The following is a 15,415-nucleotide window of genomic DNA, read 5'->3' as shown; positions in this document are numbered from 1 at the left end:
ATCTTTCCAAAGCACCACGTCCTCTGCTTGATCAGTGAATTGTCAAGGTGAACTTTCATCTACCAGTCCTCCAATTTCAGATCTGAAGATGATTTCAAAAGAATAGATTTGTACAGTGAAGTGATATAAGAAAAATATATCTACCAATGTTTGGGAAAGATAGCAGGGAGAAAAGGCGAAATTATTGACAAAGAAACCCAAAACTAGATAAGACAAATGCTGATGGCAACTCTAGTGCCAAGATAAAGTACCCATGTTGGTACCCTTAAGCAGCGGTCCTCCACATTTTTGGCACCAGGGACCGGTTTCCTGGAAGACAATTTTTCCATGGCTGGGGGCAGGGGGATGGTTCAGGCGGTAATGCGAGTGATGGGGAGTTAAGAGGAGCGCAGATGAAGCTTCACTCGCTCACCCACCGCTCACCTCCTGCTGTGCGGCCCTGTATGGGCAGTTGGGGACCCCTGCCCTAAAGGACAGGCAATTTGAATTCAATGCAAAACAAAAATTACATAGATATCTCACTGTGACACTCAGATCCTTCAACACTGAGTTACCAGCTCATTGTCTACCTCTGCTTCTCCGCTACACTCACTGTACATTCCAACTGGACTCTTACTGCTGGAGGATGGCTTCATGCCTTCCTGGTATGGCAGAGGCATAAAGTGCTCTCTGCTGCCACAGTCCACTTTAGTCATCTCCTGACTTGAGATTCCTGAGGCTTGTGTGTCTATCCCAATCCAATGAGACCTGCCCAAACAGTAGGGGTCTTCTATTAAGCTCTCCAGGACTCCTTTGAAACCCCTCTCACGATACTTGGTGTAATGAGGCTCTGTACTTGTGCTCCTCCGCCTGTGAACTCAGAGCACAGCTTCTGCCAAAGAAGTCCTCTTCACAAAAAATCCTCCCTCAACCTCCAATACGTTGTACCATCTACCCAATTCTTTTTTTTTCTTAATCTATTTAGTTTTGGCTGTGTTGGGTCTTCGTTGCTGTGCGCAGGCTTTCTCTAGTCGCGGTAAGCAGAGGCTACTCTTTGTTGCAGTGTGTGGGCTTCTCATTGTCGTGGCTTCTCTTGTTGTGGAGCAAGGGCTCTAGGCGCTCAGGCTTCAGTAGTTGTGGTGCACGGGCTTAGTTGCTCCGTGGCACGTGGGATCTTCCCGGGCCAGGGCTCGAATCCGGGTCTCCTGCATTGGCAGGAGGATTCTTAACCACTGCACCACCAGGGAAACCCCCCATCTACCCAATTCTTAGTTAACCTATCTTGAAATTTTGGCATTGTCTTTTGGGACCTCCCACTGAAATTTCACATTTATTTTATCTTAGTGCCTCATTCAAAACTTCTAATTTCACCTCCTATTATACAGCATTCAGCATTTCCTAATTCATGAGAGCGCAATTAGGTGACAATGTACATACCTTAAATCTGAACATTGTTACAATCATTTTTTGTGACTAGGATATAGGTGCGGCTGGAAGTTTTTCACCTTTCCAATGTGTGCTGTTTGCTCTGTAGAATTTATATATTATTGTTTCTGTTTATTTATGATATTAGAATATAATGCACAAATCCTTGGAGTCAAGGTGTTATGAACAGACAGATCCACCAGGGGATTTTTCCAGTACATTGTGAATGAATCCTATGTATAATACATAAAGCTCCCACAAGAAATAAATAAGGTTATTTGTTGAGAACTGTGAAGAAAACAATCTGCTTCTCTTTTTAAAAAAGGCCACAGTGATATACTATGGAATGTGTATCATTATAATAACAGGAGTGGACTAAAGCAAGAGAGAAAAAGGAACATGCAACCATGGGAAGAAGGCTAATTGCATTAACCCTTCATAAAGTGTTTACTTCATGAAATGTTTTGAGATATCACATTGCCTGCACACATGATTCCGGTGGATATTATGATTCTACAAGCTAGACTGATTTCTGTAGTAACTACATTTATCCAGGGAACCCACAGCTAATAAAAGAGTACCCTATTACTCCTAGGGGTGTAAACTCCTCTTGGCCTGAGAGGATGGTAAATAAATTGAGGATGCTGGGATTGAAGAAGAGATGTTCTGTGTACTCACACCAACAAGATATATTCTTTGTGGTCCAAAATGGCATTTCCCATTTCTTGATACTCTGTATAATTTATCTATTTTGTTTGTTTATTGTCAGTCTCTTCCAGTAAAATATAAGTTCCATGAAGGTAGGGAGCTTTGTTTGGTTTTCTGCTGCATCTTCCATACGTGGCACCTAGTTTCTGGAAGGTTTATATAATGAATAAGCTAAGAAGAAAGGGTGTAAATATAGGAAGGCAGGTTTTTGACTCAACGCAAAGACTTTTTAAATTACCTCTATACTTGTATACTGTCTGCAGGCTGTGTGGTCTTCAGCAGGAAGTGGTTTCTTCTCTAGAGCTCCAGCTAAATCCAGATGACTGTTGGCCTGGGATATTTTGGGGGATGACACATTGGAGGTGTTTGGCCACCAGGTTCACTTCCAGCCTTGTGGTTCTAAGGATGGGCCTTTGCCAAAGAATTTACAATGGAGGGAACCCAGGGCAATCATACTGTGTTAATGATGACAACTTATTGAACTTGGGATACAAGAGGTAAAGAGTCAAAGATGGCACTGAGACTCCCAGTCTGGAGATATTGGTACCACTGAAGGGAAAAACTGTAATTCAACAGAAATGCTGGTTTGTAGGCAAACTTTAAATCATGGTTAGAAATTCTGAGTTTAATGCGTTAGTGGATTACACAGGAGACATCCAGAAGGTGGTTATATTCAGGTAGATATGGAGCTCAGAAGAGGCTGAGTTATGTCATTCCCATTTGTTAGAAAAATCCACACCCCTCTCTATAGTAGGTAGAGATATCCAAGAAAAGTATGAGTAACTCTTCCCTAATAGGTCATGCACATCCATCTTTATGAAATAATTAGCCTCAGTATTAAAAAACAGAGAACAATTTTCAGATCATTATATCAGGAGAACAAGAATGTTCCTTGAAAGTTGTAATCTGTATTTTGATTGAGGACCATAGAGTGTATTTTGAAAAGCTTTATTTAGACTATGTGATAACTTAATACATATTAATAAAACTGGTTTCTGATGTGTTTTAAAAATCATGCTTAAAAGATGCCATCAGTGAATAGTATATTTAGCTATACAATTTTATATTATATAGAATGTAGGTATTATAGTTTCATTTCCTAGATGAGAAAAACAGAGGCCCAGAGTGACTTTATTGCTTATAGAGCTCAGACTTGAATCCCTGTCTTCAGAGCCTGAGTGTGAAGCTCTTTCTCCAGCATTCTGCTTCAGTGAGCTGTGAGTCACCAGACTGAGACTCCGCCCTGCCATGGGACTGATCAGCTGGCTGCTCAATGGCAGTGAGAATGTCTATCACTTGTCCTTGACTCAGTTGTGAATCCCCCTGCCCCCCATTCTAGTTGCAGTGCTTACCACCTGCTACCAGGGAGCCTCATGTAAAACTGCCAGTTAATGATGATTGTACCAGCCAGAGTTTCTTGGATGGGCTGATAAAACCCGCTCCCCAATACAAGGCTATCAGAGCAATAGGTCCTTTTTTTTTTTCTTTTCTTTTCTTTCTACTAGTGATGATATTCACTGCAAGAGCAGCTAATGGGTAGTCAAGTGCAGAGGCTTGGGATCTGGGAGAAAATGAGCTGAACAGGGAACCATGAATAAGCCGTTAAAGCCAAGTGGAAACGAGAAGTGGGGGTAATTTGGAGAGGTAGATGAAGAAGGCATTGGGGAGCACTGAGACAACACGGGGTTAGTTTTGTGCGAATGCAGTTTCAGGAGAGCATTTGCCCAGCTGCAGCATTACAGAATCCCTTTTTGTACACTGGATTTATTTCAGTGGGGAAGGAAGAAGGGAGGGGCCATAGGAATAACGGGGGGCGGCAATGAATTAGGAATGCTTTGGAAAAGTAATTTTCTGTCTTACATACTCGACAAAAGCACCTGCTATAATTTTACAATATTTTGTGTGAAAGCTAACCTTTATTTGCTATACAGGAAAGGATGGCCAGTTACTGCCCAGCACTCACAGAAGGTAGAGATTGGGTCAACTTTTACTTAAGAGGACTGTGCCTTGCACTGGAAAGCTGAAGGAATATAGATTCAAGGGCTTGTGGTATTTTTTTCACTTGCAATTTTTGGAACCATAATTCAGTACTACTGGATTAGGGCATGTTCTATCAAACTAAGAATCAAAAGCTTTCCTATGGGGAAAGTATTAATGTTATAGCTGAAAGAGGTGACGGCCGAATTACTGCCATCAAAAATAATTTATTAACCGTGTCTGTGCAAAATGCTCTGGTAGGCACCAAATCCCAGGGGCTTCCTGTTTCAATACATCCTTCTCTCTTTGCAGTCTTTTCAGTGTACCATTCGGCTCTTCACCTGTGAATAAAATGGATACCTCGAAAACTTCATCTTTGGGGACACGATTACAGGCCAAGAGAACGCTGTTTTCATCATCAGCGCCAATCATACCGTGCAGGGAAGGTGTTTTAGGAGGCTGCCATCCTCAAACTCTCTTTCTTGGAGCTTGTAAAACATCTTTCCGGTTTCCACTTTAGATCAGGAAATCTGGGAAGAGTCGACTAGAGAGGTTTTGCACCATCAGCATAAACCATTCTGATGCTGGCTCTTTACTTCTTCATCCTTCCTTCTTAGGCCGGTCCCCTAGTCCCTCAGGCGGGTCCCACACTGCACCTGAGATATAGGTACACAGGTGTCTCTCTACCCAAAGGAAGAGAAAGGAAAGGATTTTGGATACCAACCCAAATCGTTTTAAATGTTACCTCTCACAATCAGTTACCTTGTGATGTGTGCACCTGTGTGTACATCTACGTTTAAAGACAATACTTTTTAAAAAGGTAAGTTAGCACAAGTCGGCTAAGAGGTATCTGCCGGGTGTAATTGCACAAAGGTCTGTTTCACCAGTATCTCTCTTATCAAGTCGGAGGGAACGGGCTCTCGACCCAGCAGCGCCCGCTGCCAGGCGGGGAAGCGCACAGACACCCCCCGCACGCGCACACGCCCACGCCCCTGCTCTCTCGCCCGGCAGCTTCGGCCTCTGACCCCACTGCATCCACACAGGAAAGGGGCTCACAGTCGGTGGGTCGGGAGCTGCTTTTGCCACACACTTCCAAGTGAGCGTTTGCTTGGATCATTTATCTTGTACGCGTTAAGAAACCACCATTAGGTGTTGGGGGGAGGCGCTACTCTGCCTGAAGCCCAGCCAGTCCGTGGCGGCTCCGTGCACACCGCACCCGCCTGGCTGCCAGCGCCCGCCTGGAGCCGCCTCCCTCCCGGGGTCCCGGTTTCCCCGGATCCCGGACGCGGTCTCTCGTTTCACGTCTCCCCCTTTAAGTGCGACCGGGCAGGGGCGTCGGGCAGTGCTTTCGAATCTTCTGAGGCTTGCGGGGTTCCCTCCGCGGCGGGCGCCCAGTGAGTCCCCGGCCCCGGCCCCGGGCTCGCGGCGGCGGCGGCGCAGCTCGCTGGAGTTTGACTCTCGGGCAGCGGCTCCGGCGCGGAGTCTCAGGCGGCGGGAGCTAGGCGAGCCCGGCCGCTTGCCCTCCGCACTGCGCTCGGATTGGTCTCTCCCAGACAGTGCTAGCCGAGGGTTGGCTGCGGGCCGGCTGAAGAACAGGTGCACCTTACCGCCCGGACTCGCGGAGCAGCCGCCGAGGAACGCGGCGCGGCGGGCCCGGCGAGCGGCGGCGACCAGGCCGGCCCCCCTGTGTCGGAATGCGGCTCTCTGGTACCTGGCGTTCCGCGGCCGGACCGCTCAGCCCCTGAAGGCGGCGCGAGGCCCAGGGGCGGCGCGGGCGGACGCCCCGGGGAGCTGGCCGGGTGCGGCGCCCCGAGGATGCCGGCGCGGCTGGAGCGCATGCAGGCGGCGGGCGGCAGCAGCAGCAGCAGCAGACGACGCGGGGCCCTGGCGCGCAGGAGGCCGCCTGCCGGGCTGCAGACGCGCCCCGCCGCTCCCTGACCGGCCGGCGGCGCAGGGGGCCAGTCTAGCCCCTCTTCCGAGCTCCTCGCCGCCACCTCCCCGGCCCGCGTCCCCTCCCCGGCCCGCATCCCCTGCCCGGCCCGCGTCCCCTCCCCCGCTCCTCTCCTCCCCGCCCGCCGCCCGCCTCTCGGGGGGAGGGGCGTGGGGGCAGGGAGCCGATTTGCATGCGGCCGCCGCGGCCGCTGCCTGCGCCCGAGCCCGCCGCCGCCGCCGCCGGAGCCCGCGCCTGCGCCCGGCCCGCGCGGCCCCATGCCTCTGGCGCGGCCCTCGGGGGGGCGAAGGTGAAGACCGGCTCCTAGGATGAGTGAAGGGGCGGCCGCTGCCTCGCCACCTGGAGCCGCTTCGGCAGCCGCCGCCTCGGCCGAGGAGGGCACCGCGGCGGCTGTGGCTGCTGCGGCGGCGGCAGCGGCGGCGGGCGGGGGCCCGGACGGCGGCGGCGAAGGGGCGGCCGAGCCCCCCCGGGAGTTACGCTGTAGCGACTGCATCGTGTGGAACCGGCAGCAGACGTGGCTGTGCGTGGTGCCTCTGTTCATCGGCTTCATCGGCCTGGGGCTCAGCCTCATGCTACTCAAATGGATCGTGGTGGGCTCCGTCAAGGAATACGTGCCCACCGACCTGGTGGACTCCAAGGGGATGGGCCAGGACCCCTTCTTCCTCTCCAAGCCCAGCTCCTTTCCCAAGGCCATGGAGACCACCACGACGACCACTTCCACCACGTCTCCAGCCACCTCCGCCGGCGGCGCCGCCTCTTCCAGGACGCCCAACCGGATTATCACCCGGCTGACCACCATCACGCGGGCGCCCACTCGCTTCCCCGGGCAGCGGGTGCCCATCCGGGCCAGCCCGCGCTCCACCACGGCACGGAGCACTGCGGCCCCCTCGACGGTCTTGTCCACGACAGCCCCTTTCTTCGGTAGCAGCACGCCGGGCTCCCGACCCCCGGTGCCAGGAACCCCCAGTACCCCGGCCATGCCCTCCTGGCCCACTGCGGCATACGCTACCTCCTCCTACCTTCATGATTCTACTCCCTCCTGGACCCTGTCTCCCTTTCAGGATGCTGCCTCCTCCTCGTCTTCCTCCTCTACCACCACCACGCCGGAAACTAGCACCAGCCCCAAATTTCGTAAGTAAACACTGTCTGAACTCTGATTTACTGCTGAGTTTCCATTCTGCCCTCCTGCTGTCCTTTCCCTTCGCCAACGCCTGTCTTCTAGCATCCTTCACCTCCACCCCCACCCCCCACTCCATTCCAGGTTTGGAACACGGAGTGAGAGAATTAAAACTGGCCACAAGGGAGGGAAAAGGTGCCGGCGTTTTCCTGTGTGTGTGTGCGTGGGGGTAGGGGTGGTGTGAAGCAGAGAGATTGTCAGCCAAGCTCCAGGGGCCCTACTTCAGTGGGTCCCAAATGAGAACTAACTCCCTTCAAGGGGTTAAAGTGAGTGCAGACCTGCTGGGGAGCTCTGGGATCCGGCTCCTGATGAGAGCTGGGGAGGGAGGAAGGAGGGAGGGAGGGAGGAAGGAGGGAGGGAGGGAGGGGAGGGGGAGGGGGAGGGGGGGAGGGAGGGCCTTCCCAAAAGCACTGAGCCCTTTCCCCGCCCGTGGGAAGGAGAGAAAGAAAAGCACATGTAAATCGACCGACGTTAAACCACGGAGGGAAGTTGTATCCATGTGGGGGTGGGCTGGGGTGTGTGTGTGGTGATTTGATGGAGATGTTGGTACGATGAAGCTGTAGACACTTCCAGCAGCCCTGACCCGGGCAGGGACCAGGAAGGGTTAATTAGAAGCCATTGTGGGAGGTAGGGAAAGGAGGCGATCCATGGCGAAGGGCTAAACTGATCACCTCCTACCCTGCCCATGGCCATTCCAAGGTGTAGAAACGGACTCTGTGGCCGCCGAGAGTGAGTTAACTAGGGGGAATTATGAAGGGGGCCCTGCAGAGCTGCCGCCTCTAGGGTCCTGACGGAGGAGGAGTTTTTTCAGCTCTGCCAAGCGTTTGCTTTGTTCGTTTCCCAAAGGTGGAGAGTGAACCTCGTCTCCCCTCCCTATATGCCTGAAAAATTTAGGCAAAATGGGACAGATTTCTGGGCACTCAAGGATGAGAAAATCAACTCATTTGAAACAGGTCACTCTTTGAATGTAGCTTCTTCACCCGTGGCTCAGTTGCTGCCACTACTGGCCAGTTTCCCCAAGCATGATAGCTTTCTATCTGTCTAGGAGGTGTATATTTTCCCTATACCTTTATACATGTTTTAGATGACTAATTGACCTCCCAGCACCCTCCCACCACCTCACCTTGTTCTTATTATAAGGAAATTTTAGGAAGGTTCTTAATCTATCAATCAGGATCTGAGAACAGTTTGTGCAACCTGTGAAGGTTATTTAGGACAAACCCCCAGCCTGCCGGTTCAAGTTCTGTGCAAGGCTTTTCTCCCAAAACTGCCTGGCTATGCCTTCTTTATACTGTATTTCTGTTTTGAGCCATAACATCTGGAGGGGAAGGAAGACTGCTCATCATTAACTCTTGAGTAGGAATACCAAGCTTTCAGTCATCTGGCAGTTTTTCATTTCTCTGACCTGTGGTCTTAGCTGGGGTGTTATTTAATCCTTGAAACTTTTTTGTTTTTGGATTTGTTGTATTTGTGGCTAAAGTCCAAGGGGAGATATTCCTTATGCTTTTACTCTGCTTTGGAAAAAAAAATAGGCTAAAAGATAAACTGAGAGACAGAGAGGAGAGGGGAAGGGAGGGAATCTGCCACAAACCAGAATGGCAGTCAGACTGGTAACTTGCTGCTTCTCTCTCCTTTGGCTGAAGCAGTCATTTTTGAGAGTACATTTTCTCAGGAGGTGTGTAGAGGTTTCTCTCAACAAATCTAGCTGCTTGAGTTTTGTGGATGAGTAAAGGATGTGCAAGCGTATGTGCAAACATATTCAATGGATTGAAAATAGATGCGTTTATCTTGAAGACCCCAGGTTTTTTATCTTTTCTTTTGTTACAGTTGATATGAATAATGGAGTGTGGATGTACTTCTCAGCCTTGTGTGTGTGTTGGGGGGCTTGCATGTGGGGGGATATTTCATATTCTTTCTGAATTGATTTCCTTGCTTTCCATTCCAGAGGTCTTTAAAGAAAAACCAAGGTAATTATTTTCTACCCCTCCATGCTCCCTTCCTACATTCTGTAGAAGGGAATGGCAGCCTGTTTAATAAATAATGATTATTGACACGGCTCTCAGCCCCAAGGAGAAGGGTGGTGGTGGTGGTGGGGGAGAATCTGTAAATGGTATCAATGTTCACTTAGACATAGAAGCAATATTTGTTTTATGTGTATCTGAGGTTCAGCTCTTGCTCTTTTTTAAACCTTCAACAAGGAGTTGAATTAAGGGATTTGCAACTATGCAAATCCAGCAGAAACTGACCTGGTTTGCCTATATCAACAAGGGAAATTTTAATGAAAGGAAGATCATGTAGTTTCCATAAAAGATGAGTTTAAATAGGTAGGTTGTATGAGTCCAAGATTGTAAGATGATTAACAAAAGGAAATAAAGATTTCATTTGAGGGATCATCAGCACTGCTGAAAAATGGGCTGAATATCTTGCATTTATATTTTTCACTTGTTTCAGTTATGTCACCAAAGTTCCCAGGAGAGAAATTGCCCCCCCCCCTTTTTTCTAGCTCCTACTTTCAGACTTCAGTAGATTTTTTTCTTTTCTTTTTTTTTAAGTGAAAGGCATGGATTGTGTTGTAGCACCTGAGGACAACTAAGAATGATGCTTTTTTTTTTTTCCCTTGAGACTAACTCACAAGTTCTTTAATTGCCAGGGTCTATGCTTTTAAATTGAACACAAGGCGTATAGAATGAATGTCTTTGTGTTCATCTTAGGTCACTCAGAAGGATCCTGTCTGTAAAGGCAGCACAGCTCTGGAGTGGAAGAGGCTGGTTCACTCTAGAATAAACACGCTTGCTAATGGGTAATAGGATTTTTGCAAGCAAAAGCTATATTTGCTATGGGAAGGCCCAGTTTAGGAGACTGTTTCTAATTTTCTGTAGGATTAAAGGCAAAGAAAGATTAAATTTGAAAGGCAGAGGGAGGAGAAGTGGGGTTTGGAAGTTGACTCTTCTCATCCTGCAACCTTTAGAACATGAGCCAGACCAAAACTTTCTTCTGTGTTACTGGAGTCTCTTGGGTTCCCAAATAGTTGCCCAGGACTTTCCTTTCCATCAGATGCTTTAAAAACAAATATCTTGAACATACTGCCTTTAAGAGATTATTTCCCCCCAAGTGTCTTTGAAGCATTTTACAGCTGTCAGTGTAGGGTTAGTTTACACATTTTTTAGTCCAAAGGGAGGTTTACTGCAGACAGTAGAGGAAAAGTGATTTTGACCAGTGTGTAAGCAACCTTTTACGGCACATTGAATTGTATTTTCAGACTTGAAAGGCATATGCATATGTAGAATGTTGTCAGTGCACATGTGGATTGTTATTTTACTCAGCAGAAAGCACTGTTTAACATATAGAAGACCAGAGTCCTTGGCTAAATTCAAGTACTAAAGACAAAGAGCCACTTTCAATGGCTTATTCTTTGGGTCATATATGGAAGGTATATAGCTAATTCCAATGAGTAAGATCACAAATCTTGAATAGTGTATTTAGTAAAGAAATAAATATAAAGTGTATCATTGATGTTTAAACATGGTAGGGTGATAATTTTAGTACCACCAAGTCTACTTAAATCAAACTTTGCCTAGTCAAACTTGTAATTTTGAAGAGTTCCATTGATAACATTGAGAATTTTCTTATCTATCCTCTTTATTTTTATAAATTTATTTATTTATTTATTTTTGGCTATGTTGGGTCTTTGTTGCTGAGCTCAGGCTTTCTCTAGTTGCAGAGAGCGGGGGCTACTCTTTGTTGCGGTGCGCGGGCTTCTCATTGCGGTGGCTTCTCTTGTTGTGGAGCACGGGCTCTAGGCACATGGTCTTCAGTAGTTGTGGCACGCGGGCTCAGTAGTTGTAGCTCGTGGGCTCTAGAGCGCAGGCTCAATAGTTGTGGCGTACAGGCTTAGTTGCTCCGCGGCATGTGGGATCTTCCCGGACCAGGGCTCGAACCCGTGTCCCCTGCATTGGCAGGCGGATTCTTAACCACTGCGCCCCCAGGGAAGCCCTTATCTATTCTTTTTAAACATTTTCAGTCTTTCAGTAAAAGTACTCTGAGTTGCTTTATAAGCAGCCTCAGGTATAATTTGTTTAAATAAAGTTACTCCTCTGTTGTCTTCTGTCTATTGATACGTGAATCGAGGCCTTCAGAAGAATTCCAACATAGAAAGGACTGACCCTAATCATGTATGGTAGCCAAAGTGAGAGGATTCAGAGTTCGAGATCAATATTTCTTATGAAATCCAGTTGAGAGCTTTCTTTATGAGCACATGCTGCAGCCTGAGTACGTTTTGATTTCCTTTGGCCTTAATACAGGATTACGAGGCTTTTCTGCTTTAGTCAATTATACTGTACATTTTACTCTTCAGACACTTACCTTTTGCTTCATGATCCTAACAGAAAAAGAAGGGGGTGGGGTATGGGCATAGAATCGGCAAGGCTCTTTTTAGAACATTGTTAATTTGGTCTCAGTGCCTTAAGGCTGTGGTTGAAGCCTTCCTCCTCCGCTCCTCGTGACTGAGCTAGAAGTGCTAATTGAGAGCTCCTTTTGCATGCTTGATTGGTGAATCCAGCCACCTTTGTATCTGTGCAATTTCCCGGACAGCCTTTTTTTCTTTTCTTTTTTTTTTTTAACACAGTGTTGATCCACATATTTGTCAGAAAGAAAAACAAACAAACAGAAAAAGCTGGTGTGTGGCAGCTTCTGTTACTAAAGAAACCAACTTTTCTAAATCCATGTTGAGCCATAAGCAATAGTGTCGGTGCAGAGTTTGAAAGTAGTGCTGTCCTGGGAGGTCTAGTGTTTGGAGGAACAAGATCTCTCTTCCTCGTGGCATACTCTCCTGGCTCTTCCCCCTCTACACAGCACAATGAGAAGAAGGATGATTTTCAGCTCCCTTCTTATGTAGAAATTCTTTCCTCATAACCTCTCCTATCCAGTGCCAAACATATCTCAATATTCTATCTCAGGTGTCAAAAATGGAACGTGAAAGTTGGCCCTGAAATATATAAGAGCAAGGAAAGAGCCATAAATCTAAGTCTGTAAAATGCATTTGAATTGCTTGTGAATAGAACTGAAATTCATTTTTCTCCCTTTGAATCTGTTTTTATCTTCAGACTTTTGTGTTGGGTGAGGCACAGAGCTGGTACTGCCTTGGCAAATACCACTGAGACATTTTTGGATCCTAGAAATTTTACTTGTCTACACCCAAAAAAGTGTTTCCTCCAGAACCATGTACATATGGAAGGCAGGATGGAGGAATAGACTCAGTTTAAAACTTTGTAATATCAGGATGAAAATGTCCCTAAATCCATTCATGTGATTATTAATGAAAGGAGTAGGACACATGGTTAGTTTGGTTTTCCATTTTTACCACTTTTTCTCTGAGGACTTCAGGTACTCCTACCTTACCCAGTCTTTTAAAGAATTAGATCTACATGGCTCTGTCTGAAGGCCCCTTACAGACTTTTGATTATTTTATTTTAGCCCTTTATTTCTTAGCTTATATTATAAGCAGTAGTCATTAAAAGAAATTTTCTTAGATATTCTTAACATTGCCTTGTCATTTCAGGTTGTTTTAAAAATCAACCCTTTTGGTATGACATGTTAGACTAAGTTGATGTAGAATGTTCAGGAAAAAAACTACCCATTTATGCAATTGAGTTATTAAATTGTCTTGGTGTTTTATTTTTTAATTAAAAACATTTTTTTTGAAGATTCCAAAAACTTGGTGGAAGACTAATGGCCATTTATTGTCCCACATAGATTGATTTACAAATCATACTAATTTTGGCAGTACTTATTATCTGATTCCATAAAACAATTGTACAATTGAATATGCGCTATTATATACATTCATATAGTTATGTTTTTGTAATGTCATGTTTTGATTTTTAAATTTATTTTAATGAATATTTATTAAACCCTGATTTGGGGTATTACTATACTGGTAGTTAGTTGATTAAAAAAATCTATAAAAGTAATGGTTTAAAAAACAGAAAATTAAAATAAAACTTCAAAGGTATGCAACATTCATTCTCCCGTATCTTGGACATAGGCGTTTTTTTGAATGTGTCTCTTAGTTTGAACTTAGCGTCTTTTTCTTTTTCTTTTCCATAAGCCACACCTCTAATTACTTGTTTCTTCTTCAAAGACACTGGTGAAGGAATTTTAACCCAGATTTTTCATAGATACTATAATATCCCCCCTGCCCTGGAAATCTTATATATATATATTTTCTTTTACAGTTTTCTTGCCCATATAATTCAAAGTAATTTTCTTCCTTCCTTCCTTCCTTCCTTCCTTCCTTCCTTCCTTCCTTCCTTCCTCTCTCTCTCTCTCTCTCTCTTTCTTTCAACAACTCACCGTTTGGAGTTTCTTCAAAGCATTCAGCTATGTTTTAATAGAAATTACACTTATCTTTCATTTCTACAATCATATATCATTGGCTTTCATAAAATTTAACTAAATTACATAATCGCAATAAGAACAACTGATATAAACAGGTTTGTTACCCCCACTGAGTGTTGGTAAGCATACAACCCAAAAGGAGTTTACAGGGGTGTGCAGGCTTCCTTCAGGTTTGCCTGCTGGCTGTGACCTTCTCACAGTGCAGTGGCCCTGACAGTGTCCATCACACTGGAGGAGTGGTGACAGCAAGCTGGCTACGGATTAGGAAAGTGCCTCCTTTGTAGGTAATAGTATTGAAAATGTAAGTCAGTCATGACCATATATTTCAGGAACTTCAGTGGGCGGATGACAACATTTGGTATAGAAAGAAAAAAACCCAAAAAACCTGTAGCCTTGAATACCATGATAACTGTGCAACCTCAAAGAACCAGTTTATTCTCTCTGAACTTTAACTTCCTCCTCTGGGATAATGAGGGGGTGATGATAATAACCTGCTTCGTATACCACTTCTAAAAGAGCTTATAAGCTACAAACACTCTACTGTTTTTATGTCAAGAGAAATGGGAAATGGATAGACTAGGTATTTTCATCCAAAACCACATTAGGCCATTGAATTCAGTTGAAATATTGGAGCTAGTTTGCTATATCTAGCTTGAGGGATCTTCCATCACAAGGAGGGATGATTCTTCTTGCATGCCCTTGGATCTCTCCTGTATTCCTCTCTGATACCTTGACACACACAATAGAATATGGTGTGGAAATCTCCCTCAAATCCCCTTGGAAGTTTAATCACGAACTGGATCCCACCATTTCTCACCCTTTGCTTGGTAGATGGTTTTGTAGTCTGTTTTGCACATATGTTTTTCAAAGAGAGGAACTGAAATTTGGGAGAAAATGAGTGAGATTGTTGAATTATAATTATCTGGAAATCTGAAATCCGCAAAAATCTGAAGATTTTTGATGAAAGAAAGGATACCCTTATGGTTCCTTTTAGTTCCGTTCCCAGACTGTCTTATCGTCACTGAATCTTTGGAGTTTGGAGAGAACTTTAGTAAAAATGGGTCATGTCTGCATTGCATTCTCTTCCCCCTCTTAATTGAAGAGTTATTGTGGTTTAGGTTCCAGAGGATTAATGGCTTGCTTGTGCCCATCAAAGAGCTCTTTTAGATGTATGCTTTTGTACTTCAGGGAACTTTAATATTAGCATTTTGAAAACATCTTGCTTCAAGTCTGTGTTTTTTGGAAACTTCATCCTGAATTGTATTTCAAAGTATTACTTCTTTTTGTTATGAGCCTTTATTTTTCAAGACATGTTGGTGATTGTACATAAATCATAGATTGCCATTCGCAGGCATACAAAGAGGCTAGTCAGTAACAAGCCTGTAAACTGAATTCAGAATTTAGTTTAATAATAGAAGTTCAGCAGCTTCCAATGATAAGATTTTGTCTTTGAGGACTTTTCCTAGAAGTGACAGTATGTATCATGGATGCAGTATACACTGTAAGAGCAAGAAAATAATCTTCTGAATCTATGCAACTACTTTAGCAGTGATACATTACAGCCAGGGTTATGAGAAGAGAATTTTTATGTTAAGCATTTGATAAGAATTCTTGAACATATTAGCCTACTTCCTAAGGTACCTTTCCTGTGACTACATTATGACCTTTGGCCTGATCTTCCAGTGAATTGCCAGGGAGTTAGAATTTCACTAAGAGAAAATCACGCCCTTATCATTTTGGGTTCAGACTCTAATTGATTTCTGTGCCTTGAATTTTACTTTTAGACATGGGGAAGAATTCTT

At 45.4% G+C, this 15,415-nt stretch overlaps 1 protein-coding gene across 7 annotated transcripts in view; it reads left to right on the top strand.

Moving 5' to 3' along the window:
* Positions 1 to 6,348: 6,348 nt before the first annotated feature.
* NRG3 (neuregulin 3) overlaps positions 6,349 to 15,415 on the top strand; it is a gene marked incomplete at both ends in the record, with an annotated part of 1,088,387 nt that continues 1,079,320 nt past the window's right edge. For all 7 annotated transcript variants that reach the window (XM_081246708.1, XM_081246712.1, XM_081246711.1 and 4 more), the window contains one exon: positions 6,349 to 7,171. In XM_081246708.1, coding sequence (XP_081102834.1) covers positions 6,349 to 7,171 — 823 coding nt within the window. The remainder of the gene's footprint in view (positions 7,172 to 15,415) is intronic.

This window comes from Mesoplodon bidens (genome assembly GCF_964165515.1).
Source record: "Mesoplodon bidens genome assembly, chromosome: 1".
NCBI classification, from domain to species: domain Eukaryota; kingdom Metazoa; phylum Chordata; class Mammalia; order Artiodactyla; family Ziphiidae; genus Mesoplodon; species Mesoplodon bidens.
This window is presented reverse-complemented; position numbering and strand designations above follow the sequence as displayed.